At 36.2% G+C, this 26807-nt stretch overlaps 7 protein-coding genes across 7 annotated transcripts; 3 read left to right on the forward strand and 4 right to left on the reverse strand.

Moving 5' to 3' along the window:
* The first annotated feature begins 3486 nt into the window (after positions 1-3486).
* LOC106325905 (uncharacterized oxidoreductase SERP2049-like) lies at positions 3487-5221 on the forward strand. Its single transcript, XM_013763954.1, has 4 exons — positions 3487-3637; positions 3739-4108; positions 4504-4663; positions 4792-5221. Exons 1-4 carry the CDS (start codon positions 3557-3559, stop codon positions 5132-5134), a joined length of 954 nt encoding a protein of 317 aa, XP_013619408.1. The 5' UTR covers positions 3487-3556; the 3' UTR covers positions 5135-5221.
* A 225-nt stretch (positions 5222-5446) lies between these two features.
* LOC106319663 (regulation of nuclear pre-mRNA domain-containing protein 1A) lies at positions 5447-8366 on the reverse strand. Its single transcript, XM_013758046.1, has 6 exons — positions 8053-8366; positions 7695-7942; positions 7051-7206; positions 6659-6961; positions 6305-6340; positions 5447-6227 (listed from the first exon to the last, which is right to left on the reverse strand). Exons 1-6 carry the CDS (start codon positions 8126-8128, stop codon positions 5649-5651), a joined length of 1398 nt encoding a protein of 465 aa, XP_013613500.1. The 5' UTR covers positions 8129-8366; the 3' UTR covers positions 5447-5648.
* Positions 8367-10354: 1988 nt separating this feature from the next.
* On the reverse strand, positions 10355-12781 carry LOC106322924 (inactive TPR repeat-containing thioredoxin TTL3-like). Its single transcript, XM_013761080.1, has 4 exons — positions 11874-12781; positions 11424-11792; positions 10907-11240; positions 10355-10602 (listed from the first exon to the last, which is right to left on the reverse strand). Exons 1-4 carry the CDS (start codon positions 12764-12766, stop codon positions 10471-10473), a joined length of 1728 nt encoding a protein of 575 aa, XP_013616534.1. The 5' UTR covers positions 12767-12781; the 3' UTR covers positions 10355-10470.
* Positions 12782-14322: 1541 nt separating this feature from the next.
* LOC106322925 (putative ETHYLENE INSENSITIVE 3-like 4 protein) lies at positions 14323-15845 on the forward strand. Its single transcript, XM_013761081.1, has one exon. The coding sequence runs from the start codon at positions 14399-14401 to the stop codon at positions 15758-15760; it is 1362 nt and encodes a 453-aa protein (XP_013616535.1). The 5' UTR covers positions 14323-14398; the 3' UTR covers positions 15761-15845.
* A 665-nt stretch (positions 15846-16510) lies between these two features.
* LOC106322927 (protein UPSTREAM OF FLC) lies at positions 16511-17866 on the reverse strand. Its single transcript, XM_013761082.1, has 4 exons — positions 17559-17866; positions 17362-17431; positions 17180-17280; positions 16511-16982 (listed from the first exon to the last, which is right to left on the reverse strand). The coding sequence occupies exons 1-4, from the start codon at positions 17779-17781 to the stop codon at positions 16543-16545; spliced, it is 834 nt and encodes a 277-aa protein (XP_013616536.1). The 5' UTR covers positions 17782-17866; the 3' UTR covers positions 16511-16542.
* A 2609-nt stretch (positions 17867-20475) lies between these two features.
* On the forward strand, positions 20476-22051 carry LOC106325239 (3-hydroxyacyl-[acyl-carrier-protein] dehydratase FabZ). Its single transcript, XM_013763275.1, has 4 exons — positions 20476-20750; positions 20829-20889; positions 20972-21116; positions 21642-22051. The coding sequence occupies exons 1-4, from the start codon at positions 20540-20542 to the stop codon at positions 21894-21896; spliced, it is 672 nt and encodes a 223-aa protein (XP_013618729.1). The 5' UTR covers positions 20476-20539; the 3' UTR covers positions 21897-22051.
* Positions 22052-22642: 591 nt separating this feature from the next.
* On the reverse strand, positions 22643-26087 carry LOC106322595 (probable inositol 3-phosphate synthase isozyme 3). Its single transcript, XM_013760662.1, has 10 exons — positions 25818-26087; positions 25564-25632; positions 25206-25341; positions 24768-25015; positions 24376-24602; positions 24156-24271; positions 23884-24060; positions 23207-23395; positions 23019-23081; positions 22643-22933 (listed from the first exon to the last, which is right to left on the reverse strand). Exons 1-10 carry the CDS (start codon positions 26003-26005, stop codon positions 22814-22816), a joined length of 1533 nt encoding a protein of 510 aa, XP_013616116.1. The 5' UTR covers positions 26006-26087; the 3' UTR covers positions 22643-22813.
* Between the last annotated feature and the right edge of the window lie 720 nt (positions 26088-26807).

The following is a 26807-nucleotide window of genomic DNA, read 5'->3' on the forward strand; positions in this document are numbered from 1 at the left end:
GTTGATGTGCGCACCAGGTCGATTTGGAATTTCTCAAACTATACCCGTTTTTTTCTTCCTCTTATTCAATAACAATTCTTTGTTTTGTATGTGTGTGAATTATATTATTTATTCACTAGACTTCGTCAAATTTAGCGGCGAGTCCCGTCGGTGGTGATAACTCGTTTTGACGGCACACGAGTAAAGTAGAAGCGCGTGGAGCTGAATCATTGTGGTTAGACTTATCGCGGGAATGAAAGGCGGTTAATGCTCGAGGAATATATATTGTAACGGCTATTTTCTAAATTTTATATATTTGGAATTTAAAACTTTTTTTTTATAAAATAACATTTATTAATTTATAAAAACTTTAAACTACTCTATATTCTAAGTTTAGAATTTTTTTTAAAAAAAATCTAAGCATTAAACTCTAGTCTCACCCTCTAAATACTATACTTTAAACTCAAATTTATAAATATATTTAATTTTTATCTTTTAAAAATGTCATTTCAAATATTTTCTTTTTTTTTGTGTGTTAATTTTTGAAGAAATACTTATTTTTATTTCTCAACAAAGTACGTAAAGTGACCCGAGTGTAATCTTTGGTGGGTTTGCTTCGATTTTTAAGACATGCTAATCAAATGTTGGCTATAAGCAAAACAAGAGACCAGCATTTAAGCTTTTGAAGGTTTTAGCTTTAACAATCAACGCTTATGTAATTTCCTTAGCATTTCTAAGGTGTGATAACTTGTTTATGCTAAAAAGTGATATAATAATTTTAAAAGAAAATTGATGGCTTAGGTTGAACGGAAAATGATATTTAGTTATAAAACAAATAATGCCAGCTCAAAGATTCACATATTCGTCTTTTCGTACATTTGATAATATTATATATACTGAAAAGAAAAATGAAAACTTCATTTTGGGAAGGAATCAGCCGATAAAGAGATTACAAAATATTGGCTCTTCATGTTTCATAGGAGACATTTGCGTGACTGCAACTTATTCTACCCACTTGCCTCTTTGCTTATTATGTTAATCACAATGGATACTATAAACCTTGTTCACGTTTTTCATTGTTTGCCCGATCCATCATTTGATTAATTATGTTTTCTTACATCATTATTTGAAGTTTACATATAAATCTTAATTGGTGCAGTTTTCTGTATTGCAACACGTTACAGATTCGTATGACATACATACAAATCTTGTTCACGTGTTTCATTGCTTGCCCGATCCATCATATGATTAATTATGTCTTCACACGTCATTATTTGAGGTTTACTTTCCGATATGTTTGTTAACAACATAAAACACTAACGCCCGTAAATAAAAGTAATAGTATTTTGTAAACTTTATTGCATTATAAAAATTTCGCGTGCAAGTGATATTTATGTGTAAAGTGATACAAATCATTATTTGATAGTGGATGTAGCCCCTAATTCCATTTTGGAGGTTTTATCAAGTTGATTGATTGATTTGTGGTATTTATTTTACACGTATTAGATATTGCAATAATTTTAACCAATAGGACAATATGGCAATAATGTATATTCGAATACAAGGAACATCAATAATGAAAATAAAGAAATTCGAGGAAAGATGAACTAGTGAGACATGAAGCACCATCTCTTTGGCTTTGCGTTGGCCTATTTAGGGAATTATTCTCAAGTGCTATCTTATGAAAAGTGGGTTGCCACCAAGAGTGGCTATCGTCACTCTGAATTTCTTTCATTCTTATTTTTGCAAGTAATTCATGTTTTGATACCAATTTGAGAATTTCATAAACTCTACAATATTTTTCTCGCCTTAACTTATATTCTTTATGTTTAACAATATATGATATTTTGACTTATTGCACAAAGATTAAAAAATCTATTTTTTTCTAAAAAGTAACTTTATAAATATAATTTAAAAATCATTCAGCCAATTAAAAATATGACTGCAAAATCTAATTGGTTTTCAATAAAGTTAAAAATAATATATATAAATATGTAAACAATTCATCTATTTTGAAACAACAAACATCTTATAAAACATCACAACTATTATGAAACGAAAAGAGTATTAGACTATTGATTATTCTATAAAGAAGAAGATATGATTTTTGGAGTTTGATAGAAGATGCTAAAATAAACGATGAAATATAAATGGTCTAATCCAAAATAAAACATTTTATGTTATGCCTTATCTTTTGCTAAATAAAAGTATGCGAATTTTCTCACTTATCAACTTACTAGGTGTAAAGTTGTGATGCTTTTTAGATGAATTTCAATGTACCACTTTTTCGAATTTTTTTTAGATTTGTTAAGTAGTAATGTAGTATTAGCCATTGAGTATTATTGTTATATTATTGAAGTTAGACTCATAAGAGTCTTGTACCCATTTAATAATCGACGTGTTCTACTCGTTATATCTTATACTAATTCTTACTAGAATTTATATGGATTAGATGATAGTCATGATAATAACCCATAAATAAGTATTATATACTTTTGTAGTAATGGAAGTAAAGAAAAAGTAGCAAAGTTGAGATGCCTTTGCGACATTACCCCAAGAGGCCAAGACAAATGGGAACTACATCATTTTAAGATTACTTCCTTTTCTTCTCTTTCCTTTTGGTTCCTTTGACTACATTTTATTTTTCTTCTTCTATTACTTTTTGTTTTCTCCTTCTGATCTATAAATAAGCTGAATAATTTTCAAAAAAAAAAAACATTTTATTTCTATCCAGGATTTTTTTGGGGGTGCTGTTAGTATTAATATTGGGCTTATATCTGAAACTAGGGAATAATATTAGGGCTCAATAAAATAAGTTGGACATGATTCGAGGGCCCAAAAAATCTAAACACTTCTTTTTCTTTTTTTATTGGCTAACCGCGATCCATTAACTTTAAGCTAGAGAATAAGCTCGGCAACTTGTACTATACTTATCTTGTTTTAACGCGATCCAATAATTCACATTACGTATGGGCACCGACAGTAATTATCTTTTTTTATGAAACAAATTTAATAGTATATATGTGACCATCTCAAATATTTGAGACCCCACACACATTTTAAATAATAGATTATTTAGATTTTAATTATTTTGAGTTACCACTCATATCCTAATTAAGCTTCTATAACCCGTGATAACTATCACTAATAATGCTTGAATCACCAAGCAGCCCCCACAAATATTCGAAAACCCCACACAAAGATTTCTCAAATGATATATTTTTGTGAAATTTTCAATTATTTAAGATACCCACACAATAAAATATGTGTGAAATACTATCACTAATGGTGCTAATGATGCTCCAAATGCATTATGCACCCCATGCATTCTCTAAAGCCATGCATATTCAATTGAATTCAAAGTACTGTTTTTTTTATTTGAATTCGCAGTACTTGATTTTTTAATTCTTGAAAATGGACATGGATTCTGCCGAGAAAAAAACAAAATGACAAATCAATCAGTACAGTGAAGGTGGCTATATATATAAAGGTTGTCTAGGGTTTGAATACTGATATATTTTGTAAAGTACTACTCGAAACATTTTTCTGTGAACGGTTTGAGTTATTGCAAGAAGAAATGGCCACTCCACTAGCTTTGTTCAAAGGACACGTTCAGACAAGACAGCAGTTAGTTCCTCGTCCTAATCCTCGTAAAGTGGTATCAATCAATCGACTCTTTTCTCTTTATTGTTTTGTCTAAAAGTTCCACGTATGGTTTTTATGCGACATGCACTGACTTAATTAACATCAAACTTGTAGTCCATTGTTGCTCAATCTAGAGGGCTACAAGTGGAAACCAGCAACGCAGGTCCGGTGGTTCTGATAACGGGATGCTCTCATGGAGGGATTGGTCACGCACTGGCGCGTGAGTTCGCCGAGAACGGTTGTCGTGTGGTGGCGACGAGCAGATCACGGAGTAAGATGACTGATCTTGAGCAGGATCCGAGGTTGTTCGTGCAGGAGCTTGATGTTCGGTCGGAGCAGAGCGTGAACGAAGTCTTGTCGAATGTTATAGATAAGTTCGGCCAAATAGACGTTCTTGTCAACAACGCCGGCATTCAGTGCGTCGGTCCTCTGGCTGAGATCCCTATCTCCGCCATGGAAAACACCTTTGACACCAATGTTTTCGGTAAAATAAAATGTGGTTTTGATTTCGATAGCCAAGCCGGCTCTGAGTATAGGCCAGCTAAACATTGGCGTAGTCTCCAAAATTTTAGAAAAAATTTACATATTCCCTCCATTTTTTAAAAATGACGTTTTAAAATTAGACACATAGATTAAAAAAATAGTTATTGTTATTAAATAAATTTTAGACTGAAAAATAAAAATATCATCTGATTTAAAACAAAAAAAATCAATAGAACGTCACGTAAGTATTTAGAGTATATATAAATCCCAAAATTTGTAAAAAAAAAAAATTATATACTCTAAATAAATTGTCTATAACCTCCAAAATGTCAAGACCCATCATGTTAACGAGTTACGAGAAAACATTTCAAAAAGTGAGAATATACGGCCATGCAGGTACCGTGAGGATGACTCAAGCTGTTGTACCCCACATGGCGTCTAAGAAAAAGGGAAAGATCGTCAACATTGGAAGTGTTTCCGTGATGTCACCAAGTCCATGGGCAGGTGTCTATACAGGGACCAAAGCTGCTATTCATGCTCTTACCGATTCCCTCAGGTTCATAGTTTAAGACCATATTGTATTTTGCCTTATATAGTTTAACCGCAGCTATTTGTCGTTTTAAAAAAATCTTCCTCTTTTGGTTCTTCAGTAGTTTGTAATGTTTCCTTCGCTAACCGCCGTAGGTTGGAGCTCCAGCCCTTTGGCATTGATGTCATAGATGTCGTCCCAGGAGGAATAAGATCAAACCTCGCAAACTCAGCAGTAGCGGTCTTCAAAAAATGGCCTGAGCTGAAACTATACAAGCCTTACGAAGAAGCTATCATAGAGAGGGCCTTCTTCTTCCAGAGGAGGAAGCCAACTCCTACTGAAACTTTCGCTAAAGACACCGTAGCTGCTGTGCTAAAGAAGAACCCACCCGCTTGGTTCTCTTCAGGGAGATACTCGACCTTCATGGCAATAATGTACCATATGCCTATTTGGTACAAAGATTTTCTCCAGAAGAAGTCTTTAATGAAAAAGGCCTAATCATGTAAAAACTTGTTCAGAATCTGATAATGTAATTTTATGTCCTGATGTCAAAAAATAAATAAATAATCATAATAATCTTATTCATGCTTGAGTAGGTATAATTATTACATCATGTTGGCTACATGTCACAACGACCTGCGACTACAGCCAAATGTTGTTCTTTTGGTTGTCGTATGTTCATGTAATTTTCAACTTGCAATTATAACATACAACTAAATGTTATTCATTTTATTGCCATAGATACCTCACTCTTGCACTAGTCTGCAAATTACCAAAAAAAAAAATAATTTTTAGCCACTATTTTTTAAATTACTTAAAATTTTGAACGAACATCAGTATATGACCGTTTTAAAAGCTTGTGGTACAAATATTTATAAGGGAAGAGGTGAACATTTCTACAACACGAGGTACAATTTTTTCCGGTTTAACTCGACCCAACAATGTAACATCAAAACCAACATATCCCCAGATCAAAAGGGTCACAACTATCTAACTAACATAACTTCTAACTTTAAGAATGGTGTGGAGCTCCATAATACATTATTCCCGGTGGCTGAAAAGTTGAACCTTGTTGAGGTTGAGCTGAGTTCGACTGAGGAATCTGAGGCTGCTGCATATGGGGTGGTGGTGGAGGCGGCGGAAGTCCAGGTGGCATTAACGGAATGTTACCAAAGCCATAAGGATTGTTCATTACCGGCTGCTTTAGAAACTGCGGCGGAGGCGGTGCTGCTGGGTTAGAGATCAAATGGTACTGACTTTGTGTTGTGGGTGGCTGGTTCTGGGGGTTGTTGTAAGAAACCGGAACTGTGCTCTCTGGTTTGGATAGACCAGAGGTCTTTGTTGCTTCAGCTGCGAATGAAGAGAGAACAGATTGCATGATCATGTGTGATGAGGTAGATGCTGTGAGCATCGCAGCTATAGAAGCAGGCGTCATTTTCGATGCTTGACCAGACTTAGTGCTGTTGTTGTTATCAGTTGTCTCAGTTGCAGAGACTGAGCCCGGAGCAATGGTTGGTGGTTTTGATACATAATCCTCATCTTTGAGACGTTTCTGCATCTTTTGAGCTTCCTCTGTTTGTTCTTGTGCTACCTGGTAATAACAAAAAATAGTTCATGAGATGGGTTCACACACAAGATGAAAGATGCAGTGGGAGATCATACACATACCTGAATCTGAGCTTCAAGATTCTCCAGTTCGGATTCCTGACACCAATAAGCAAAAGAATGAAAGATAGATCACAAAATAGCAGAAACAATTTTCTTAAAAATCAAAATCCAATTTAAGCAGCTCAAATCGGTTTACGCCATTTTAAGTCGGTCTAATTCGATTTAAATTGGGTAAATCAAGTAACAATGTTAGTGTAAGTTCAACAAATTTAGTTTTTTTTGTATATCTAATTTTAACATTTCATCAAAATAATTTTATAATTAAACCTAAAACGATAAAACGCCTAATAGAAATATATAATAAATAAACATTGCAAAATAGTGAACGTGCCAACCTGAGAGAATCAATAGTACCTGTTCTCGTAGTGCGTCTTTAAGCTGGTTAACAAGGGAAGTTCTACTTCCTTGAACAGATTTGAGTTTCTCAACACATTGTCTCAAAAGGTATTCTTCCTCTTCCAATTCTTTCGCCAGTGATTTTCTCTTCGGGTTGTCTTTACCAGTAGAGCAGGCTTCTTCAACATCTTTCTCCATCTTCCTGATTCGTTTAACTGCAGACTTGCATTTACTCATCTCAGCTTCTTCATTCGAGTTTTCAGCAACAACCAAATGGTATGCTGATGATATCTTCTCAGCCACACCTCCACTTGATACTTTCTGCTTATCAAAGCAACACAAACAAAGAAACTCTAATGAAATTTGACTAATATCAACAAAGGAAACCTCTGGTGTTTAGTGTCTTTTACCGTTCTTGACGACTTTGAATCACGTTTTGAGGATTTGGATCCACGGGGACGCTTCTTGCTGACATCAAGTGGCAAAGGACAATCTTCTCCAAGCATTACGTCCCTAAGATTCTTCGAACGTGATCCAAACACTTTTCTATCTTCCCATATCTTCACCTACAATAACAAGTAAACACAATATTTCTTTATTCACGTTTCAAACACCTCACAAGTTCTTCTCCATATACCATCATCACACACTTTTGCAAGAACCTTAAAATAAGTTCATCCTAACATCAATCATCACAATATCTTAAAGAAAATAAACAAATGCTGATACTGTAACCTATCCGCAAACAACAAGCACACTAATCATACAAAACATCCTCATTTCTAGAGTGTAATAAAATAAATCTTTCTCTAAACATTGGATTGAACATAAAAAAAACGTGTAGCAAAGAAACCAAATGCTGACATCAAACCAATGTTCAAGAAATCGCTAAGCAGTAATTAGACACGTTTTATATGAGATTATTGATTAGGCAGATGCCCAAACCTATTTTTAGAACACGCATCAAACTTCTCACACAACATGTGTTCTCCCCCCAAACACACTTCTAACACCAATTTGCAAACACCAACATTTAACAAAATAGAGATTTTACCAAACGCGAGACGACGCCTTTGCCACGATCATCTCCCTGAGAGACAATGTCCTTAACAGCCTTAGGAAGAACATTCCAAAACTCCTGCACGAACTCATTACCCTGACGCTTACTGTTCTGGAGAATATCGTTAGCCAAGTACAAAAGAGGCACTTTCTGAGCCATCTCCGTGCTGTGAAACTGCTTCTCCCATGTCGTCACGATCAGCTCGGCTTTGACCCGGTTGAATATACACCAATGGGATAGAGCTTAAATCACAAAAAGATCCAAACTTTAGCAAAACTACAAGATCTACATGAGGATAAAGTTGAGAACTTTAAAGGTTTTGATGTGTGAGAAAAGTGAAAAAAAAGGATACTTTCGATGGATTGTTGAGTGCTGTTGAGCTTCGCGAGCTTGTCGATTAGGATCTCTTCGCTGAACACAGTACTCATCTGTGAAGATTTTGGGGGGAAGGAGAAGCTGAAATTGGAGCGAGAAGTTGCCGAATTGGGTTACGGCTGGTGAGATGGGAGAGAGGAGAACGCGGCGGAGCTGGAGAGATTGTGCGGCGGAGTGAGAACGGAGAAACCCTATAAACAGTCACGCAGGCGGGGAAGCAGATTAGGAGAATAGAGGATGACCGAAAACGACGACGTTTGACGCAGAGATGAGTGGAAAGTTGTGTTTATTTTGTTTCTCTACATTTTTTTTCTTCAGAATTTTGTTTTGTTTTTACCTAAAAAAAGTTTGTTGATTTTAAAAATATTTAAATTTAAGACTGGGAGTAGTAGATATTTTACTATACAGAAGAAAAAAGAGAAATAAATAAACTTAATGTAGTTTACTCCTAATGTTAGGGCACGATTAACCCCGGCTAAGAGACCGGAGTTCTTAACTCATGATTTGACATTTTTTATTTATTTTTTTACACTTTTTCGGTTAAAAAGCGGTTCTTATATCGCGGCGGAGCTGGAGAGATTATACGACAGAGTGAGAACGGAGAAACCCTAGAAACAGTCACGCAGGCAGGAAAACAGATTAGGAGAATAGAGGATGACCGAAAACGACGAAGTTTTGACGCAGAGATGAGTGGAAAGTTGTGTTTATTTTTGTTTCTCTAATTTTTTTTTTCTTCAGAATTTCATTTTGTTACCTAAGAAAAATTTGCTGATTTTTAAAAATATTTAAATTTAAGATTGGGAGTAGTAGATATTTTACTATACAGAAAAAAGAAGAAAAACAACCTAATGTATTAGAGCAACATTATCAACGTCCCAAAAGTATGTCCTTAGCTATTTTCGGATTTTAAAAAAAAATGAAAAAGGGGGATTAATGTGTGGGACGGTCTTAGTTAAGAAGTTTTCTTAACAGTCCCAATAAGACACGTGTCGGCTGAAGGGAGTAAACGAAAAGGGGGTAGGGCAAAATCGAGAGTCAATTGAGAAACCCTGTCTTTCTCGATCTCTCTTGTCTCTCGATCTCTCATCTCGCTCGCGATCTCTCTTCTCTCTCGATCTCTCATCTCCCTCGCGTTCTCCGGTTATCTCGATCTTCCCATGGTGCTCTTCTCAACGCACGGCGGTTCTCCTCTCGATCTCTCGTGGGTTCTCGTCTCGGCGGTTCTCCTCGGCGGTTCGACCATCGGCGGTTCTCCTCTAGATCTCTCGACGGTTATCGTCTCGGCGTTTCTCCTCTCGGCGGTTCTCCTCGGCAGTTCGACTCTCGGCGCTCACGATCTCTCTTCTCTCTCGATCTCTCATCTCCCTCGCGTTCTCCGGTTATCTCGATCTTCCCATGGTGCTCTTCTCAACGCACGGCGGTTCTCCTCTCGATCTCTCGTGGGTTCTCGTCTCGGCGGTTCTCCTCGGCGGTTCTCCTCTAGATCTCTCGACGGTTATCGTCTCGGCGTTTCTCCTCTCGGCGGTTCTCCTCGGCAGTTCGACTCTCGGCGCTCACGATCTCTCTTCTCTCTCGATCTCTCATCGCCCTCGCGTTCTCCGGTTATCTCGATCTCCCCACGGTCCTCTTCTCAACGCACGGCGGTTCTCCTCTCGATCTCTCGTGGGTTCTCGTCTCGGCGCTTCTCCTCTCCGCGGTTCTCCTCGGCGGTTCGACTCTCGGCGGTTCGACTCTCGATGATTAAAATGGAATTTTATCTTAAAAAAATTAAAAGTTAAGGACCCAGAAAAAATCCCACCAATAATCATCATTTTAACAAATAGTCCTTAACAAAGTTCTAATCTACAAATAATAATTAAATACTCTAAGTACTTATCAATTGGGACAATTGATAATGTTGCTCTTACTCCACAAGAATCACATAAAGATTCAACAAGACTGATCCTCTTTTAGTCCTAGTGTTATATTTATAACCCAAAGATGGAACCTTTCAAAGATTTATCCTCACACCTCATTGTCTTCACTTTCTGTTGTCATCATCATCTTCCAATTTGATATGGTTCATGTTCCTCTCTAAAGGATGCCTATCAACCTCAAGCTTCACCACATTCTTTTTTAACATCTACACACACCTTGTCGAAATATTCTAGACAACAAACTTGCAAATGCAATATAGACCAAAAAACATCTAGGACGTAATATATATTTTAGTAAATGATTAAATCTTTGTTCTTGACTGTTTTGTACCGAAACTCGAACTGTCTGTATTTACACCGAGATATAAATTTTGATTGATTAAAGATTGTTACCGGCTAAAAAAAGTATTAAGACTAGACTTTTCAGTCCGTAACTTCCTGACCAATCTCATGGTGGATGTTTTAATCGCCGGGAGACTTCAAGATTCATGTCCACGTCGTTTCACTAGCTGCATCTTAGACTCTGACAATGCTCTGAGTACTTCCTCGTCTTCAGGTGTCTCTTTTCTCAGTATCTCGTAGTCTCCAATCGCTGCTTCCCAGTTCCCAAGCTGCAACCACACGAAAAGAACCCATTAATATTATACCATCATAATTGCCAAAAAAAGAACTATAGTTCAAAAGACTATCACATATTCCTCCCTCTTTTTCATTTTAAATATGTTTTAAAAATATTTTTTCTTTGAAATAAATAATAATCTTAAATTTCTATTCAAAAATTGTTATTTGTTGTTTGTCATCGTTTTATTATGTAGTATAATTTTAATTGATTGAATTAGTTGTAGTTAATGGTGTTTTTATGTAAAATAAAAAAAAGTTAGTAAATTCTAACAAAAACCTCAACATCACTTTTACCTTAGCGTTACAGTCGGCTCTTCTCAGTCGAGCCTTGGTGTAGGCAGGACGGACGGTGAGTGCATTCGTGGAATCCTCTAGGGCTCTATGGAACTGTCCCATTTTGGATAGACAAGCTGCTCTGTTACATAGCAAGACTGAGTTTCTTGAGTCATGGTCTAATCCTTCACCATAAGCTGTGCTAGCTTCTTGAAACCGTCCCGCTTTGAAGAAATCATTGCCTTTTGATCGCGCTGCGGTTACTGCCTGCACACGTCGGAGAACCATGCTTACTTCCCTGTTGTTCCTGTCCAGCTTGTTAGCTCGTTGAATCGCCTCAACGGCTTCTCCAAATCTGTTTTGACACAAACCGCTTAAACCATGATTAATGGTTAAAAAAAATACCATTATCTTGAAAAGATGTTGGAGACATCAAAAATATAAAAGAAATAATATATAAGAAATTTGGACCAATTCTTTTAACATCATGTCGCATGTGAGCGCAAACAAGAAGATTACATAACTAGAGAGAACAAACCTTCCGGATGACATGTGAACCTGAGCCCAGACGACCAAGAAACCGGCGTAACCGATCGGTCCGTAGTATTTTGTGCTCATTTCCACATCGAAAACCGGACATCTAGACAAAGCATCATCGGCCTCTTGATGTCTATAACTCTTCAAGAATGCCTCTGCTTGCAATGCATATACTTGAGGAGCTGCGTCTGCTCCTGAAGCTATAGTGTTCTCCGTTTCCTTGATCAGAGTCTTCCAATCTCGCAATCTTTTGGCTTCTGTGCATCTTTTGAGATGAGTCTGTACCGTTTTGGCCTTCAAAATGTCTTCCTGATCAGCTTCCGGACCCGAATGCTTAACATGATATATTGAATTATCCACCTCTCCCAACCTATATTAATTTCAAGTTTATTTCTGTTTTTTAAAATGATGACATTACTTGAGTCACAAGGTATGGCTTTAATGAGATTACCTGAGGTACAAGTTAGACAACCGATGATGAGCTCTATGGTAATGAGGCTCCATTCGGATTGCTTCTCTACACTCAAAGACTGCTTCAATGATTCTCCCCAATGCTGTCAGTGCAGCACTTTTGTTGCTTCGATACGCAGCCTTCTTTGGATCGATGGCTATGGCAGCATCGTACAACGCCAACGCCTCAGCGAAGTTCCCGTTCCTGTAATCTTCATTCCCCATTATCTTTAAAGTCTCTGGATCCATTCGGGTGGATATCGCCCTACACAAAGACCCTGGCTGATCTTGGTTAGTTGAAACCGATGTCTGTCTTTCCTCTTTCATTGTATTCCTCACCCCGTAGCTTCCTGCGGTATTATTACCGTATCCTTTGTTTTGGACAGTGGTTTGATTCCCAACCGATGTTGTTCCTGGCTGCTTCAAGTTCCCAAGGTTGCCAAACATCACATTGCTTGAAGATGCTCGAATCCCTTTAGCTTTCTGATTGTCGTTGATCATACTCTCCAGCTCACCGGATAAACCGATAGATTCTCTTGGCACCTTCTTCGCTTGCTGTTGGACCGGCCATTGATTATTAATATGTTGGTGACTCCCATTGTTGCCTAACTGATAGTTATTAGGGTTTTGATTCGATGAGGGTTTTGAAATAGGTTTTTGTGTCGGTTCAAGTGAGACTTTATGATCTTGAAGCTTATTTGGGTTTAGTTCGGTTGCTGGAGATTTGGTGAACTGAATGTTAGCGGTGCATTCTGTGGAGGCAATGCTGCTACTCGTTGTGCTTTTATGGTTACCCTTATCCGCGGTACATTTCTTGGACCACAAGCCACGTTTACCAAACACAGCACCCAACAGCCCTCGACGGGACCTTTTCTCCACTGGCTTTTCTGCCATCCTTGCGCCACTAGATAGGCACAATCAAGCAAAAATCTAGGAAAGGGTTGATAAAGGTAGATAGAAATATAGCAAACCAGTTGGTATTTAATTATTTGAAGATGAGAATACCCCCATTGTTAAGAAGATGGAGGAAGCTCTTTTTGTTGCGTGTCCCCTTCTTGAATCAATAACGTTACACAAAATTGCATTGTGATCAAGATAGGTTAGGAATAACAAAAAAAAAGGAAGAATGATGTCGTTTTTACTTCTCAGGTCGATGTAAGTTTGTCAATAGACTTGGTGGTGGGTTCTGTTCTTGTCAATTCTTGATCTTTTTTTTTGTTCCTCTCTTTTTTTTTTTGGTTCGTTGTTTGGCCTTTTTTTTCTTTCTATGGCTATTACCTTGTCTTGTAAGGGAAACGGAAAATGAACCTTAGATTTGTTAAGTCAATATTTAGAAAGAAAATGTGAGACTTGTCCAAACAAAAAGGTCCGAGAATTTCTCAACCTGAATCTATTTTTGCCTTTGGTTGGCCTTATGGGGTTCACGTTGGTTGAATATCTCCATGTAAATTAAGGTGTCTACAACAACGTATGTTGATTTCTCATAAAATTCAAAATAATGTGGACTCACCAAATCAAATATCTATGGAGACAAGTTCCTACATATCTTTATTGAAAGAACTAATTATAAATTAGTTATATGAGAGTAGTGATATCAATCAAGCTATTGTGATTGGGGATACATTTTGTTGCGCTTTATGAAAACCGGACATCGTTTTTACGATCAAATATTTCATGCATGCATGCATGACATCACAGACTGCCTTTCTGTTACCGGCAACTTGCAAGCTAATTAATGTATTTTCTTAAACGAAACGCAAAAACTATGGGCCGTAATTACATTTCCTAGAGATATGAAAGACATTCAATGTGGAGAGGCTCTAACGTAGAGCCTTAGGTAAGCTCATACGAAAGCGTCGTAATAATATTTGCTGATAGCGGACTGATCTCACTAATCCCCGAAATCACTCGCTGACCATATATATTTTCCAATGCCTCATCATCTCCTACCACATCACTCTTATAAACGTGCGTAATACTTTTTTCTGCCAATAATAATCTACCTATCCTATACCATGGACTCATGATTATGCGTCACCACCTTTTTAATACCCATGGTTTCAAGATTCGCTTTGACATTTCTACACTTTTTGCAAAATATGATCGCCGACTAAAAATAAAATAAATAAACAAATATTGTATTTTAATCAAGTCGGTGCAATCAACTTTGGTTATCCAACTTTGATTTCTACTAACCTATGGCGTCGTGTGCCCGCCGGGGATAACTCTTGTCCACCTGAAGAAAATATATAAATATCTCCGCCACAAAATTACAACTTACGTTTAGCTCATACCCAACCAGGAACTCTCGACACGTCTACCATCGCACATGCAGACCTGCCTCTCAAGAAAGAAAAAAATAACCCAATAATTAAACTTCTCTGAGTATGTCAGTTTATAATCCAACCTCTATATAAAGGGCTCTCAGTTTAACAAAAGTTGGTGTAACTACGGACAGTAACCTCAATCACTTATAATAGTATACTAAAGTCCATAACTCGAAAATCTGATGGACTGAAAAGCAAAATGGTGGAAGTCGAAGAACTGGAACCACTCAGTCCTGTTGAAGACGGAGATGAAGGAGAAGAAGAAGAGGACATAAGCTATGATGACCTCAAAAGACGCATGTGGAAAGACCAAAACCTCATGGAGAAGCTCAAGCAGCAGAAACGAGACAACACCGACGTCGTTTCGCTTTCAACGCACCGTGCCGAAGCATCACGTCGCAAGAAGATGGCTCGTTCGCAAGACTCGGTGTTGAAGTACATGATGAAGATCATGGAGGTTTGCAAAGCGAAAGGGTTTGTCTACGGTATCGTACCGGAAAAGGGAAAAGCAATAACCGGTTCTTCCGATAGCTTAAGACGTTGGTGGAAAGAAAACGTTGATTTCGACCAAAACGCTCCAAACGCTGTCGCTGATTACTTAACACTCGCGGCTGCTGCGGCTGAGCTGATCGAGAAGGAGCCATCGAGTTTATTACACATGTTACAAGAGCTACAAGACACGACTCTAGGGTCGTTGTTATCAGCGTTAATGCAACACTGCGCGCCGCCGCAACGACGGTTCCCGTTAGAGAAAGGCATCGCGCCTCCGTGGTGGCCGACGGGGACAGAGCTTTGGTGGGGAGAGCAAGGAGCGGCTCACGAGCAGGGCGTGCCTCCGTATCGTAAGCCGCACGATTTGAGGAAGTCTTGGAAAGTTAGCGTTCTCGCGGCTGTGATCAAACACATGTCGCCGAACTTGGGAAGAGTGAGACGTCTCGCGAGGCAATCCAAATGTTTACAAGATAAGATGATGGCTAAAGAGACCGACACTTGGTCTCGTGTGTTGAACCAAGAAGAGGCTCTTCTCAATATCAAAGACCTCAAGATCTCGGAGGATCAAGAAGCTTCGGGGTCCAAGACCAAGAGAAAAGGTGATAATATTATGGAACCGTCTAAGAGTGTTTACACTTGCCAAAACTCGAGCTGTCCGAAGAGTGATGCGAGTCTTGGATTCATGGACAAGAACTCGAGAACGGGCCATGAGATCCAGTGTCTCTACGGGTCTTCGAGCCAGAGCACGGGAGATACAAGCTCCGTGCTTGAGACAGCACCAAGTATTGGTACTAATACGACTAGTGAAGATGATTACTGTGCAAGCTCGAGCGCAATGGGCAAGCGAGATAATGATGCTCATAGCAATTGGTTGGATTATTTATGGTTCGAGAGGATGCAACAAGAGTTTAATTGCTCTAGGAGATTAGAAGATGTTGATGATGATACTGCGGTGGACTTGAACCAACTACTGGAATCAGATCAGTCGTCTGACAATGTGGACCAGAATAATTTTTCAGTTTGGGATATGGGTTGTGAAGACAAAGACATATATATGTTCGATTATTAATAAACTTGTCACTAAAGATTAAGTCTCTAGTTGTGCTTTACAAGTACCCCAGTCAAAACATTTATGCACTTGTACTCCTTAGTTACATCTATCCACCAAATGCAATAGAATAGTTCCTAGATCTAGTTTTTCATAAGCAATAATAACCTTCTAAATTATTGGTTATTAGAATCACTAGTTCAACTTTTTTTGTCTCTCCCTCCACTCATTACCAATTAAATTTGAGATGTAGCATATGATTCTTAAAACATTAAGTCGAAGCTCAAATATTCAGCGAAGTTTCTGAAGAAGCTAAATTATTTAAAATCCCTATATAAGTATATTAATAACATAATTTTAAAATTGATTTTTTTCTTCACAACATGAGAAAATCAGAAATAAAATGTAAGATTGCAAATAATTTATTTTATATAGTTTCTTAGATGTGTCTTAAACAAGCTTTAGAGACTGAAGAACAACATTACGCAAACAAAACAAAGAAAACGCTTTTGTTTTGTCAAGAAGAACATATAAGGTGAGTAAAATGACTCAAATAGCTCGGGAATCACCATCGGCGAGGTAGTATCTGCGGAGAGCGGCGCAACCACGGAGTGGTTCGTCCCGGAAGAAGCCCATGGCGTTGGCAAAGTGGCGAGTAGAGGCGGCACCGTTGGAGCGCGTGAGGATAACGGTGGCCGTGCTACGGCCAGGATCGGGCACTTGGCATTTGCGGAGAGGACTATGGACGAGCTTCGCAAAACATTGCTGGTCTTGTCGGTCTCCTTTGACGGCGACCTTGTAGATTAGTGCTTGGCTATGTGCCCGCACGAGATCATCTGGAGCCAAATAGACCCGCGAACTGACCCGGTATCCACCGGGTCACCGTCCTCGACCCGCTCGGCGGAACGAGTCAACTCGGACGAGTCAGACCGGACGGGCAGGCTCTGTTCCGTCTTGACCAAGTTAGGTTTTTTCTCGGTGAATTCGATTGTCTCCGTGGAGATTCCGCGAGAGCAGCGAGACTGCGGCGTCGTGGAGGATGTGTAGCTGGTTTTCTCTTCGGAAAGCCCGTACTCTCCGTCTTCTTCTTCTTCCTCTTCTCCGAGTCCGAGGTAGAGCTCTGACTCGTCAAACGACGTTGTTCTGTTTTGAAGTTTTGGTTTTAACCTGAGAAGTCGACTTTTTGGAGCTTCTTGATTTAGACCAGACAGTGTTCTCTTCACATGTGTCTCTTCAACATTCTCTACAAAAAAATATTACAAATTTAACAAAAAAAAAAATACAAAACTCAATTTCGCAAAAGACTATGGTGAAATATTACAAACTTTACAATAAAAAAAACGATTTTGCAGAAGACTAACATGATAAAATATTACAAAATTTAACCAAAAAATATATACAAAACTCAATTTTGCAAAAAGACTAGTATGATGAACTCACCGGCGATTTCAGATCCTTTCAACACATATTCACCACAGTTCGACGGGTAAATCAAATCGTTTTCAGCTAAATCATTCCACACGAATCCATTTCTATAGCTCCTGATGATAATATCGAAATAAAATGTATAAATATTTCGCCTTTGGTTACAGATTTTGCCTCGGTTTTAAAGCAAGCGTTACCTTTTGCATGACCAAGCGTATAGTGATGGCATGTTCTTCCCTCTCAAAACAGTAAGCCGGTTCATCACATCTTCAATGAAACACACACACAGAAATTGAGCCACTAAACTATGATCACATAACCAATGATGAACATAAACAAAAAGACATCGACGCTTAAGAAGCATAAACAGAGTTAAAATGATATTTTTATATACCTCTTAACCGGAGATGCTGGTTAACCGGAGTAATGACTTCAATGAAGTGAGGGTGTTCGAGGTGGCCATTTCTGGTGAGATAATAAACGACTTGGACTCTTCTGAAGATTGTTCTCTTTGTCTTGGCCTCTTCTTCTTCATCATCTTGCTGAAGATTCAAAGACCTTATTAGCCTCTCTGGACTTTTGTTGCTCTCTCTGCCTCTTCTTCTTACAGCTTCCATCTTTTGTGTCTATGTCCGGACAGGAGATGAGAATTATTAACACACAGACTATTCTTTATAAAGAAAAATGTATGTGTGAATTGGCTTCTCTCTGATAGAGCAGAATTGGCATTGGAGATGAGTACAACCAGGCCTGACAACGACTTGGCTTTACTACCTGATGGTACATTGGTATAACCCGGTCCAGTCCAAATTTTTCCACCTGTGATTTTATCTGAAACAAAACCAAAACAGAATATTCCTCAAAAAATTCATATAAACCAAGCAATAAAAAAATATATTTATTTGTATAAACCAAATCAATACGGGTTGGTCTTGCATGGGCTAAATACCGTGCCAAGTCCTAATCTTAAAAGGTTAAACCCGGTTTGGTCTTAGTAAAACTAGACAAGCTTGGTCACTATGCTTTGGACTCACTACCACCTAATATAACACTTTACGCATTATAAGATTTGGTTGAGTAATGTCACTTTAATGATATTCTTACATTGTCGAATGTTTAGTCTCATTAAATTTGTTTCATTGCCTAAATTTGGATAAAAAGATCCATGCTAAAAGTTGTTTCAGAGATGACGATGAGTCAAGATCAGTGTTCTTCAAATGGAAATTTGACTTTTAGTGGACTTCATATAAACTTAAAAATAAATTAAATCTTGTAATTCTCTTTGTATTTATTTAACCACAGCGCTTCTTCTTCTTTTTTTTTTTTTGAACAACTCCACAGCTCAAGTCTTTAAGATAAGAGAGTTCGAGAATCTAGGTAACTACAGAGGAAGTTGATCCAAAAAAAAAAAAGAAAAAAAAAAGGTAACTACAGAGGACACGTGAGGGTCCTATACTGCTTTTGTGAACTGTACTTCTCATTACATCCGTTAAAAACAGACCAGGATGACAGGTCAATACAAGGGTAAAATCATTTATGATGGATCTTGTAAGCTATTTTTTCTTTCAAATTATTCTGCCTATTTGAAAATTTTGTTATTTCAATAGTCTTCAATATTATGTTAATGAAACTAATATAAGCACTTAAAATTTAATGCTTTGATTATAAAAAAGAAAGAAATTGGTGAATTTGGGGTGGTAAATGAAAAATAGAGAACGTGGATGTCTTTTTTTTCTATAACCCTTTTTGTTTCTTTAGTATTTCCTCTAACCATTTTGCATGGACATAACAAAGTTCTCTGGGCGTGGAATGGCCCATCTACTTAACTTCCTCACCAGCCAGCTACCAAACAATAAAATGTCATTTTACCTCTGAATAATCTCATAGGAATACATGTTGTGTTTATAGAGGAAACCATATAAAATAAACATTTTTTAAAAATAATATTGAACTACATTATTATATTTGAAAAATAATTGGATGATCAATATTGATATATAAAATGCAATATTTTGATAATTGCAGAATAAACATCGTTTTCTATAAAATAGAGAAAAATCTATATATATTGAATACATTATATGTATCACATGCAGTCTTTGGGTTTCAGAACGTTACATGTCAACATTTCTCTATCTATCTATAAGACTATAACTCAATGATTCGAATGCATGTGAGTTTTACTAGATTGAAGTTGTTTGTAATATTTAAAATCTTCATTCATACGTCTTTTTCGATTTGTATATATATATATAGATATTGATCTTAACAAATACTGTAAGAGTATAGTTGAATAAGAAAGTGGCCTATTGTTTTAGCTGAACAGAAAGTTTCGACTTTTGTATTCGTAGTTGCAGCTACACAATGTAGGCAGGGTTGTTGGTATGATTTTTGTTCAATTATTATCACCCGAAGGTCACAAATTATATCATCTGCAATTTTTCACCTTCTATTATTAGAAACAGTTGAGCCGTCAAAAACCACAATAGAAATTAGCATGACCGTTCGGGTAGCCGTTGGCATTCGGGTCGGGTTTTTCGGGTTTTCGGATTTTCGGGTTTACGCTTCTAGGTCCCATACTAAAATTTTATTAGTACGGGTCGGGTTCGGATAATAACACTTCGGGTTCGGTTCAAAATTGTATTGCATCATAAAACCCATAAAGTAATCATATATCGTACGGATTTGGGTTATATCGGTTCGGTTCAGATATAACCAAAGTAAAAAACAAAATTATTGAAACATAAAGAAAAACATCTAAATTAAATAAAAATTAATCTCACATATAAAATTGATAAAATAACAATAAAATGTTAAATCAAGAATGAAAACAAAAAAAAATATGTATTGTCTTATAGAGAGTAGACTTTTTATTTCAATGAGCAAATTATAAAATACTTATTTATAACTAATTGTGTACTTAAAAGCATTTATTGGAATTTTAATATTTATTATTATATATAATATTACCACAAATATTGAATTTAATAATTAGAATACTTATATATATTTCAAAATATTTATATTGACTATTAATTTCGGATTTTTCGGGTTACCCGTTCGAGTTCGATTAATAACACTTCGGGTTCAGATATTTTTTGTACCACCCTACAAAATCTGTTCGGGTATTTTTACGTTTCGGGTCGGTTCGGATTTTGGGTTCCGAATTTTATGCCCAGGCCTAATAAAAATAGTTGAAAAGTCGTAAAATACTAATTAAATAACGTGGGCTGAGTTGCGTTGAACAAACCCAATATAGGCCCAGTAAAGAAAAGTCCCATTGTTTATCACATATCACCCACCATTGTTTCCGTTGGGAGCTCTTTCGAAACACTCTTCGAAGTCTCCGTCCCCTTCTCTCGAGATCAATCGACAATGGCTGCCTCTAACTCCATTTTCACCATCTCTCCGTCGAGAAATGTTGCACGTATCTCTCTTAACCACTCCTTATCGCCGCCGTTGAGTCTTCCACTCAACAGATCAAGCTCTGTCGCGTTTCGTCCCAAGCCACGATCCAGCTCGCTAGTCTTATGCTCCACCGATGAATCAAAGATCACCGCGGAGAAAGAGATCCCAATAGAGCTCAGTAAGCTTACCATCTCATAACATTCTGATTACAAATCAAAAATTTTAATTAAAAAATAAATAAATAAAATTTTGGCAGGGTACGAGGCGTTTCCGACAGTGATGGACATTAACCAGATACGTGAGATATTGCCTCACAGGTGAATAATTTTATTACACACTGTTTCTCTAAACTGAAGTTGTTTTGTTCTGATTCGATGTCTGGATTGTTGTGTTATGTAGGTTCCCGTTTCTGTTAGTGGATAGAGTGATAGAGTACACACCTGGTGTATCTGCTGTAGCTATCAAAAACGTTACCATTAATGATAATTTCTTTCCTGGGCATTTTCCTGAGAGGCCCATTATGCCTGGAGTGCTTATGGTTGAGGTAATCTCATTGCAAGCTTCACTCTCTTTTTGCTACTTGATCTTTAGAGATCTTGGCTTTGCTTAGGCTGGGTTAATAGAGAGTAAGATTAGCTTGTTTTGAAGGATACCCCTGGATCATAGCTTTATATCAAGAGTTGCTCTATTACGTTATAAGTAAAGCCAGTAGCATCTATTCCAGCCAAAATACATAATGAGTCTCCTAATGATTTCATGCTACATAGATTTTCAGACATCTTGTACTTAAAACTTATTCAAAGCATTAAAATATACTTTCTCCGTTTCATAAAAAATGCATGTATTAGAGAAACAAATATTTTTATTAATATTTTCAATGCATTTTAGCATCTACTATTAATGATTGATTGTGAACTTCAAGAAGATTAATTGTATCTACTGAATTTTTATTGGTTTATAATGCGACAAATAGATAATCATAAAAAATTATATATATTTTATTAATGTGTGAATAATCTAAAACATAAATCATTTTGAGTCACATAAAATTTATGTTTTGTTTCCACAGGCCATGGCTCAGGTGGGAGGTATAGTGATGCTACAACCAGAAGTGGGCGGATCTAAAAGCAACTTCTTCTTTGCTGGAATCGACAAAGTCAGATTCAGAAAGCCTGTGACTGCAGGTGATACTTTGGTGATGAAGATGACGCTTGTGAAGATGCAGAAGAGGTTTGGGATAGCGAAAATGGAAGGGAAAGCATACGTAGGGAACACTGTGGTATGCGAAGGAGAATTCTTGATGGCTATGGGAAAAGAAGAGTAGTGATTATGTTCTCGTGCCTTTTGCTTTTTTTTTTCTTACCCCTTGTGTTCTACGAGTTATCAAACATTTGATGTTTCCAATTTCTATCTCCAGATTCTCTCGTGTGTTCTCAGTGGTGACATTTAGAAGAAATGAACGAATAAAAATATAGTGAATACCTTTTATTCATTCGAAAATATTATTTCCCTCATAATTCAAACATATTAACTGAATCCTTCATCTATTTGAATAAAAATAAAATTTGTTTTTAAATTTTAAGTAATCATGACAAACTTTGCATTCTATACCTCTTTTTAACTTGAATTACATACGTCTATTATAATTATCTTCATTTTCACAAAATATATAAAAATTTATTTTCACCAAATTTTTTTTATCACATTTCTTTTTATCTTCACATACAGACATACAGTTCCGTTTCATTTACATTAGTCATCAAACTATTTAATTACTTATCAAACCCTTGAACTTTACAGAAATATTATGTACAAAAATAAGCAACTAAGTAATAGTCTAATCAGTTTTTATTTGTCGCCAGAAAAAAGTAATAGTCTAATTGTTGAAAAAAAAAGTAATAGTCTAATTTATGATCGAAGAAGTAACTCATATTCACGGTAAGAACAACTAAATAATTCTCTAACATATGATCGAAATAGTAGTTTGGTGTTGTTGATAAAAAAAAATAAGAAGTTTTGGTTAGTTATGTTCTCCAAAAATGAAACAGAATAATATTATTTATTAATGACTTTTAAATAAGATGGAAGACAAATTTAATTTAACACGAGACCCAAATATTTGGCTCGGCAATATAATATAAGGCTTAAATCAGAAGTCAACCCTTATAAAAAGGTACTTATTCATGAAAACATAAAATGAAGCAAAGCTAGATGAAGCGGATCTCCTGACTGATCTCTTCTTCACTTGTACTCGAGAATCATGTTGTTCTCTGGAGCAAGTCCAACACAAGCTCTGAGTATGTTCTCAAGCATTGCACGCTGCTTCGACAAAGCGTTCACAACTGGCGTGCCAGGTGGGACCTGCATTCATTAAAGTTGAGTGACTAATTTAAATAATGTTATAAAAATTCAGGAACGGCATTATGTTTTGCTTTGGTTCCCTTACCAATGGTGCCTTGGAGAGGTAACTCAGAAGAGTAGCCACTGGATGGAAAGAATGGAACTTTCCCTGCAAAGCAAATATTAAGATAAATTACCAATGCCTCGATGTGTTTCACACAAATGCAAACACAAACGAACTAGGAACATGACGTAATCATTGAGTTATTAACGATGTTGTAGACAATAGCAAACCTCATTGTCGGCCTTGAGCTCGATCCTGGTGGTGAGCTCGGCGAGAAGAACAAGGTCCAAAATAATGGGAGCAGCCAAGAGAGAGTCTTCACAAGTGTTGTGCATCACAATTGTGTTCTTCCCTCCCATGAAAATCTCTGACGTGTACTCGTCCATGGCTCTCTTGCTGTCTCCTACATACGGCACATACTGCAATACCATCCAGTGTTACATTCTTTATGTATATATATTCCAACTTATACGTTTTAAACGATAATATATCTTAACTTTCTGTCATTTTAGAAACATTAACCTATACTATCATATTATCATATCTAAGTAAAAAAAAAGTTGTGTTGTTCTTGGGAATACTGTTTCCGTTTTACAAAGATATACTTTTTAGTATTTTTATACATATTAAGAAAACACATTAAACTACCATAATAAATATATTGTTTTCTATAATTTTCGATAATTTTTAACCGTCAATTAATTTTATTGAAATTTACAATTTTTTCATAGAAACACACAAAAATACATCTTTGTGAAACAATTTTTTTTTTAAAAAAGTCTATCTTAATTAAACGGAAAGAGTATGTTTTTGTGGTACTTTGGATATTATCATATACTCATATTAGATGAACTTGTTAAAAGGGTAAGTCAAACATATGATTAATTATTAAAATATAATTAATCACCTTAATGACGACAACATGGTCAGGGTGTTCACCGGACTCGAATAAAATACCATTGCTAGCAACCATGTCGTCGACCACATTGCTCTTAGATATCTCCTTAGACCGGAATGTCTGCGGCGCCGACAAATTCATGCCATCGTTGTTTCCAAGGTGATTGTAGCTCACTATCGAGGTTGGCTATAATATATTCGTACATATCAATGCAATTAGTTTCATTTTGTAACATTATAGGATATATAAATGATAAATAAACTTTTATAATTAGTATGTACTTTGATTCCAGCGCCGACAAGGAAATCGACGAGGACAGATTTCATCTTGGTCTGACCACTCTTGAAGTCATCACCACCGATCAAGCTGTTTCTCTTGATTGCTAATTCAATAAGCCCTGTGATACATGTACATTTTTTTTATTTTAGCTAATGTGATTAACTATGGGAAAGTGATCATTATGGATTTATGGTTAATATCATCTATAGTTCATTTAATTACCGGGGACAAAAGTGTTTTGTGGGCTTCCATTGATGAAAGGAACGTTCTCAAGGACACAAGCAATGGCGTAGAGTGTAGAAGGAGAAATCTCAGCCTCATTCTTGTCCAAAGATGACATGAGATTCTCCGTCGTGTCGTTAAGACCAGCCGCCACATTGCTGTATCTTTCTGTGTTGGCCGTCCATAGCACCACCACCTTGTCCACTTTGTTTTTCTCTTTGAAATCCCTGATAGTAAAATAATGATTTTTTCTTTCAGTTAACGATCATGCTATATCTTAGTTTTTTTGCATTTTTTAGATCCTTGAATATACACTCATTTGGCCAAACCGCACATATTAATGAATAATGAAAAATTAATTAGCTAATCGTAGACATAAACCGTTATATTACCTGATGTCTTTGATAACTTGTTCTAGCTGTTCTTTCTTGGTGCCTTTGATCAAGTGGTTGGCACGTGATCCCTGGTTAGCTGCGATGAAATCTGGGTCGTAGATTCCAGGGAGGGGGACCATGTGTTCCATGAACGGACGCAGCTGCTTTTGGAGGTCGATGTCTAGGACCTTGGCTCGTCCCATAGCGTCTGCTAAGTTCATATCGCTTATGTCCCATCCCCCAAACACTATTTCTTCCGGATTAACCTATCATATTCAGAACCCGTTAGTAATTTTATTTGTTTCTCTCTTTCTTAGAATAAGTAGTACTATATTTATAAATATTAAACATATTATTTTATTTTTCTTAAAAGCTAGTAAGATAACTATTTTTTTTTTGCTCGTGTAAACATCACAAATATGTAAGTAACTTAAAAAAAAAAAAAGTATATTGTACCATGGGGAGAAGACTTTTGAAGGGAGCATAGATTTCTTCCCCGTTAAATGATCCGACCCGGATAGAGGATGCTTGGGTTAATGACCCGAAATAATTAGCTTGTTGCACTTTCTCCTTCGTAGCCCAGGATATTCCCCTGCCACCAATTGCTTTATTTATTTTTGTTATTTAAAAAATAAATCCCAACTTGTGCATAGAATAGAATAATATCTAGTTGCGGGAATATGAAATAATTTATTAATCCACTAGCAATAAGACACAAACAGAACTTTATTCCCATTTGAAACAGTAGTATTATAACTAAACAACAACAGTTAATTTTGTCAGAGAATAATCAAGAATAAAAAGTTTTACTCACTCGCGATTGGCGATAACACCAGCGGTAAGAGTAGAACCATTGTTTCCTCCCCAACCAACGAGCATCACTCTGCGATAATAGGTTAAGACAAAGCAAAAACATGGTTTATAAACATTAAACAATATAAGAAAAACAATATGAACCCTATGATACAATTGTTATAATTATAAGTTTAGCAAAAAAAATTGTTATAATTATAAAAGAAGAATGAATATTAATATAAGAGCAATAAGGTTTTAGAGAAGAAGACAAACCCAAGTTTGGGAACATGAGTGTCGGTCTTAAACTCATATTTCACGGTTTTTGGCTTCACGGTCCATTGATACGCGCCGTTTTTGCTCTCATGAACAAGCTCAGTGGTTTGGTAGTCGTACACTGAATGAATCTCATTCTCTGTGTACTTCACGTTTGGAGATTCAACCTTGAAGCTTTCAATGAACATTTTTGCCTAATCTTTTTCTGAAGGAAAGTTTGAGAACTGTTTTTTGATGCTTTTGAAGGAGATGCTTCTGAATGCTTTGTGATTTGAGGACCAAACTCGCTTTTATAGACAAGATGGACATTTAGTATTATTATTTCTCCATAAATGTCAATATATTTTTCGATCAAAAAAAAATGTCAATATATATTTTCTCCCTTTTCTGTTCAACGTGGTTTAGATAGAGAAATGTGATTATTTATCATTATGTTTTATCAAGTATAAAATGATTAATTCTTAAGATCTTTTTAAAAATAAATTACGTAGAATGGAAACACTATAAAAGGAAACGAATCTTATTTGACTAGAAATTAAGATAGTAAATTAGGATTTTATTAAATTTTGTCTTAAATGTTACAAAATATTTCTATAATATTATAATTTGATAAATCATTTTCATAGTTTCATATGTGTGGTGCTTATGTTAATTGTTACAATGGTTAATCATAGAGATAACATTAATAAACTGCTAAATATATTATATATAATTATTTTTTGGATTTTATTTTTCAATTCTTTTCAATTATTTTTTGGATTATATAAGAAAAATAAAACATTTAGTAAAGGAAACAATTATTTTTTTTAAACACTATATATATTTTACATAATATGATTCATAAATTATAAAAGTTCACAGAAAATAATTTTGATATTAAAAATAGTATGTTTTAGAAGTAATAAAAACCTTCTTTTAATGAAAACATTTTCTTTGTATCAAGCTATATTAAATGATTAAAATAATTTAAATAACATAAACCAAACTAAT

Source organism: Brassica oleracea, chromosome C2, assembly GCF_000695525.1.
Source record: "Brassica oleracea var. oleracea cultivar TO1000 chromosome C2, BOL, whole genome shotgun sequence".
In the NCBI taxonomy this organism is placed as follows: domain Eukaryota; kingdom Viridiplantae; phylum Streptophyta; class Magnoliopsida; order Brassicales; family Brassicaceae; genus Brassica; species Brassica oleracea.

Bases quoted from the DNA above. Each gene is read 5' to 3' on its own strand.
- LOC106325905 (XM_013763954.1), top strand. From the start codon at position 3,557: ATGGCCACTCCACTAGCTTTGTTCAAAGGACACGTTCAGACAAGACAG. The intron at 4,109-4,503 runs GTAAAATAAAAT...ACGGCCATGCAG, and splicing joins CTTTGACACCAATGTTTTCG to GTACCGTGAGGATGACTCAA. The intron at 4,664-4,791 runs GTTCATAGTTTA...TAACCGCCGTAG, and splicing joins GCTCTTACCGATTCCCTCAG to GTTGGAGCTCCAGCCCTTTG.
- LOC106319663 (XM_013758046.1), bottom strand. From the start codon at position 8,128: ATGAGTACTGTGTTCAGCGAAGAGATCCTAATCGACAAGCTCGCGAAG. The intron at 7,207-7,694 runs GTAAAATCTCTA...TTGTTATTGTAG, and splicing joins AAGGCGTCGTCTCGCGTTTG to GTGAAGATATGGGAAGATAG. The intron at 6,341-6,658 runs GTACTATTGATT...TATTGGTGTCAG, and splicing joins AAGACGCACTACGAGAACAG to GAATCCGAACTGGAGAATCT.
- LOC106322924 (XM_013761080.1), bottom strand. From the start codon at position 12,766: ATGGCAGAAAAGCCAGTGGAGAAAAGGTCCCGTCGAGGGCTGTTGGGT. The intron at 11,241-11,423 runs GTTTGTTCTCTC...GTGTCAAAACAG, and splicing joins GTTCACATGTCATCCGGAAG to ATTTGGAGAAGCCGTTGAGG. The intron at 10,603-10,906 runs GTAAAAGTGATG...GTGTGGTTGCAG, and splicing joins GAGCCGACTGTAACGCTAAG to CTTGGGAACTGGGAAGCAGC.
- LOC106322925 (XM_013761081.1), top strand. From the start codon at position 14,399: ATGGTGGAAGTCGAAGAACTGGAACCACTCAGTCCTGTTGAAGACGGA.
- LOC106322927 (XM_013761082.1), bottom strand. From the start codon at position 17,781: ATGGAAGCTGTAAGAAGAAGAGGCAGAGAGAGCAACAAAAGTCCAGAG. The intron at 17,432-17,558 runs GTATATAAAAAT...GTTTCATTGAAG, and splicing joins CCAGCATCTCCGGTTAAGAG to ATGTGATGAACCGGCTTACT. The intron at 16,983-17,179 runs GTGAGTTCATCA...ATTTTTTTGTAG, and splicing joins GAAAGGATCTGAAATCGCCG to AGAATGTTGAAGAGACACAT.
- LOC106325239 (XM_013763275.1), top strand. From the start codon at position 20,540: ATGGCTGCCTCTAACTCCATTTTCACCATCTCTCCGTCGAGAAATGTT. The intron at 20,751-20,828 runs GTAAGCTTACCA...AAATTTTGGCAG, and splicing joins AGAGATCCCAATAGAGCTCA to GGTACGAGGCGTTTCCGACA. The intron at 21,117-21,641 runs GTAATCTCATTG...TTGTTTCCACAG, and splicing joins CTGGAGTGCTTATGGTTGAG to GCCATGGCTCAGGTGGGAGG.
- LOC106322595 (XM_013760662.1), bottom strand. From the start codon at position 26,005: ATGTTCATTGAAAGCTTCAAGGTTGAATCTCCAAACGTGAAGTACACA. The intron at 25,342-25,563 runs GTGAGTAAAACT...AATTGGTGGCAG, and splicing joins GGTGTTATCGCCAATCGCGA to GGGAATATCCTGGGCTACGA. The intron at 25,016-25,205 runs GTACAATATACT...TGAATATGATAG, and splicing joins TCAAAAGTCTTCTCCCCATG to GTTAATCCGGAAGAAATAGT.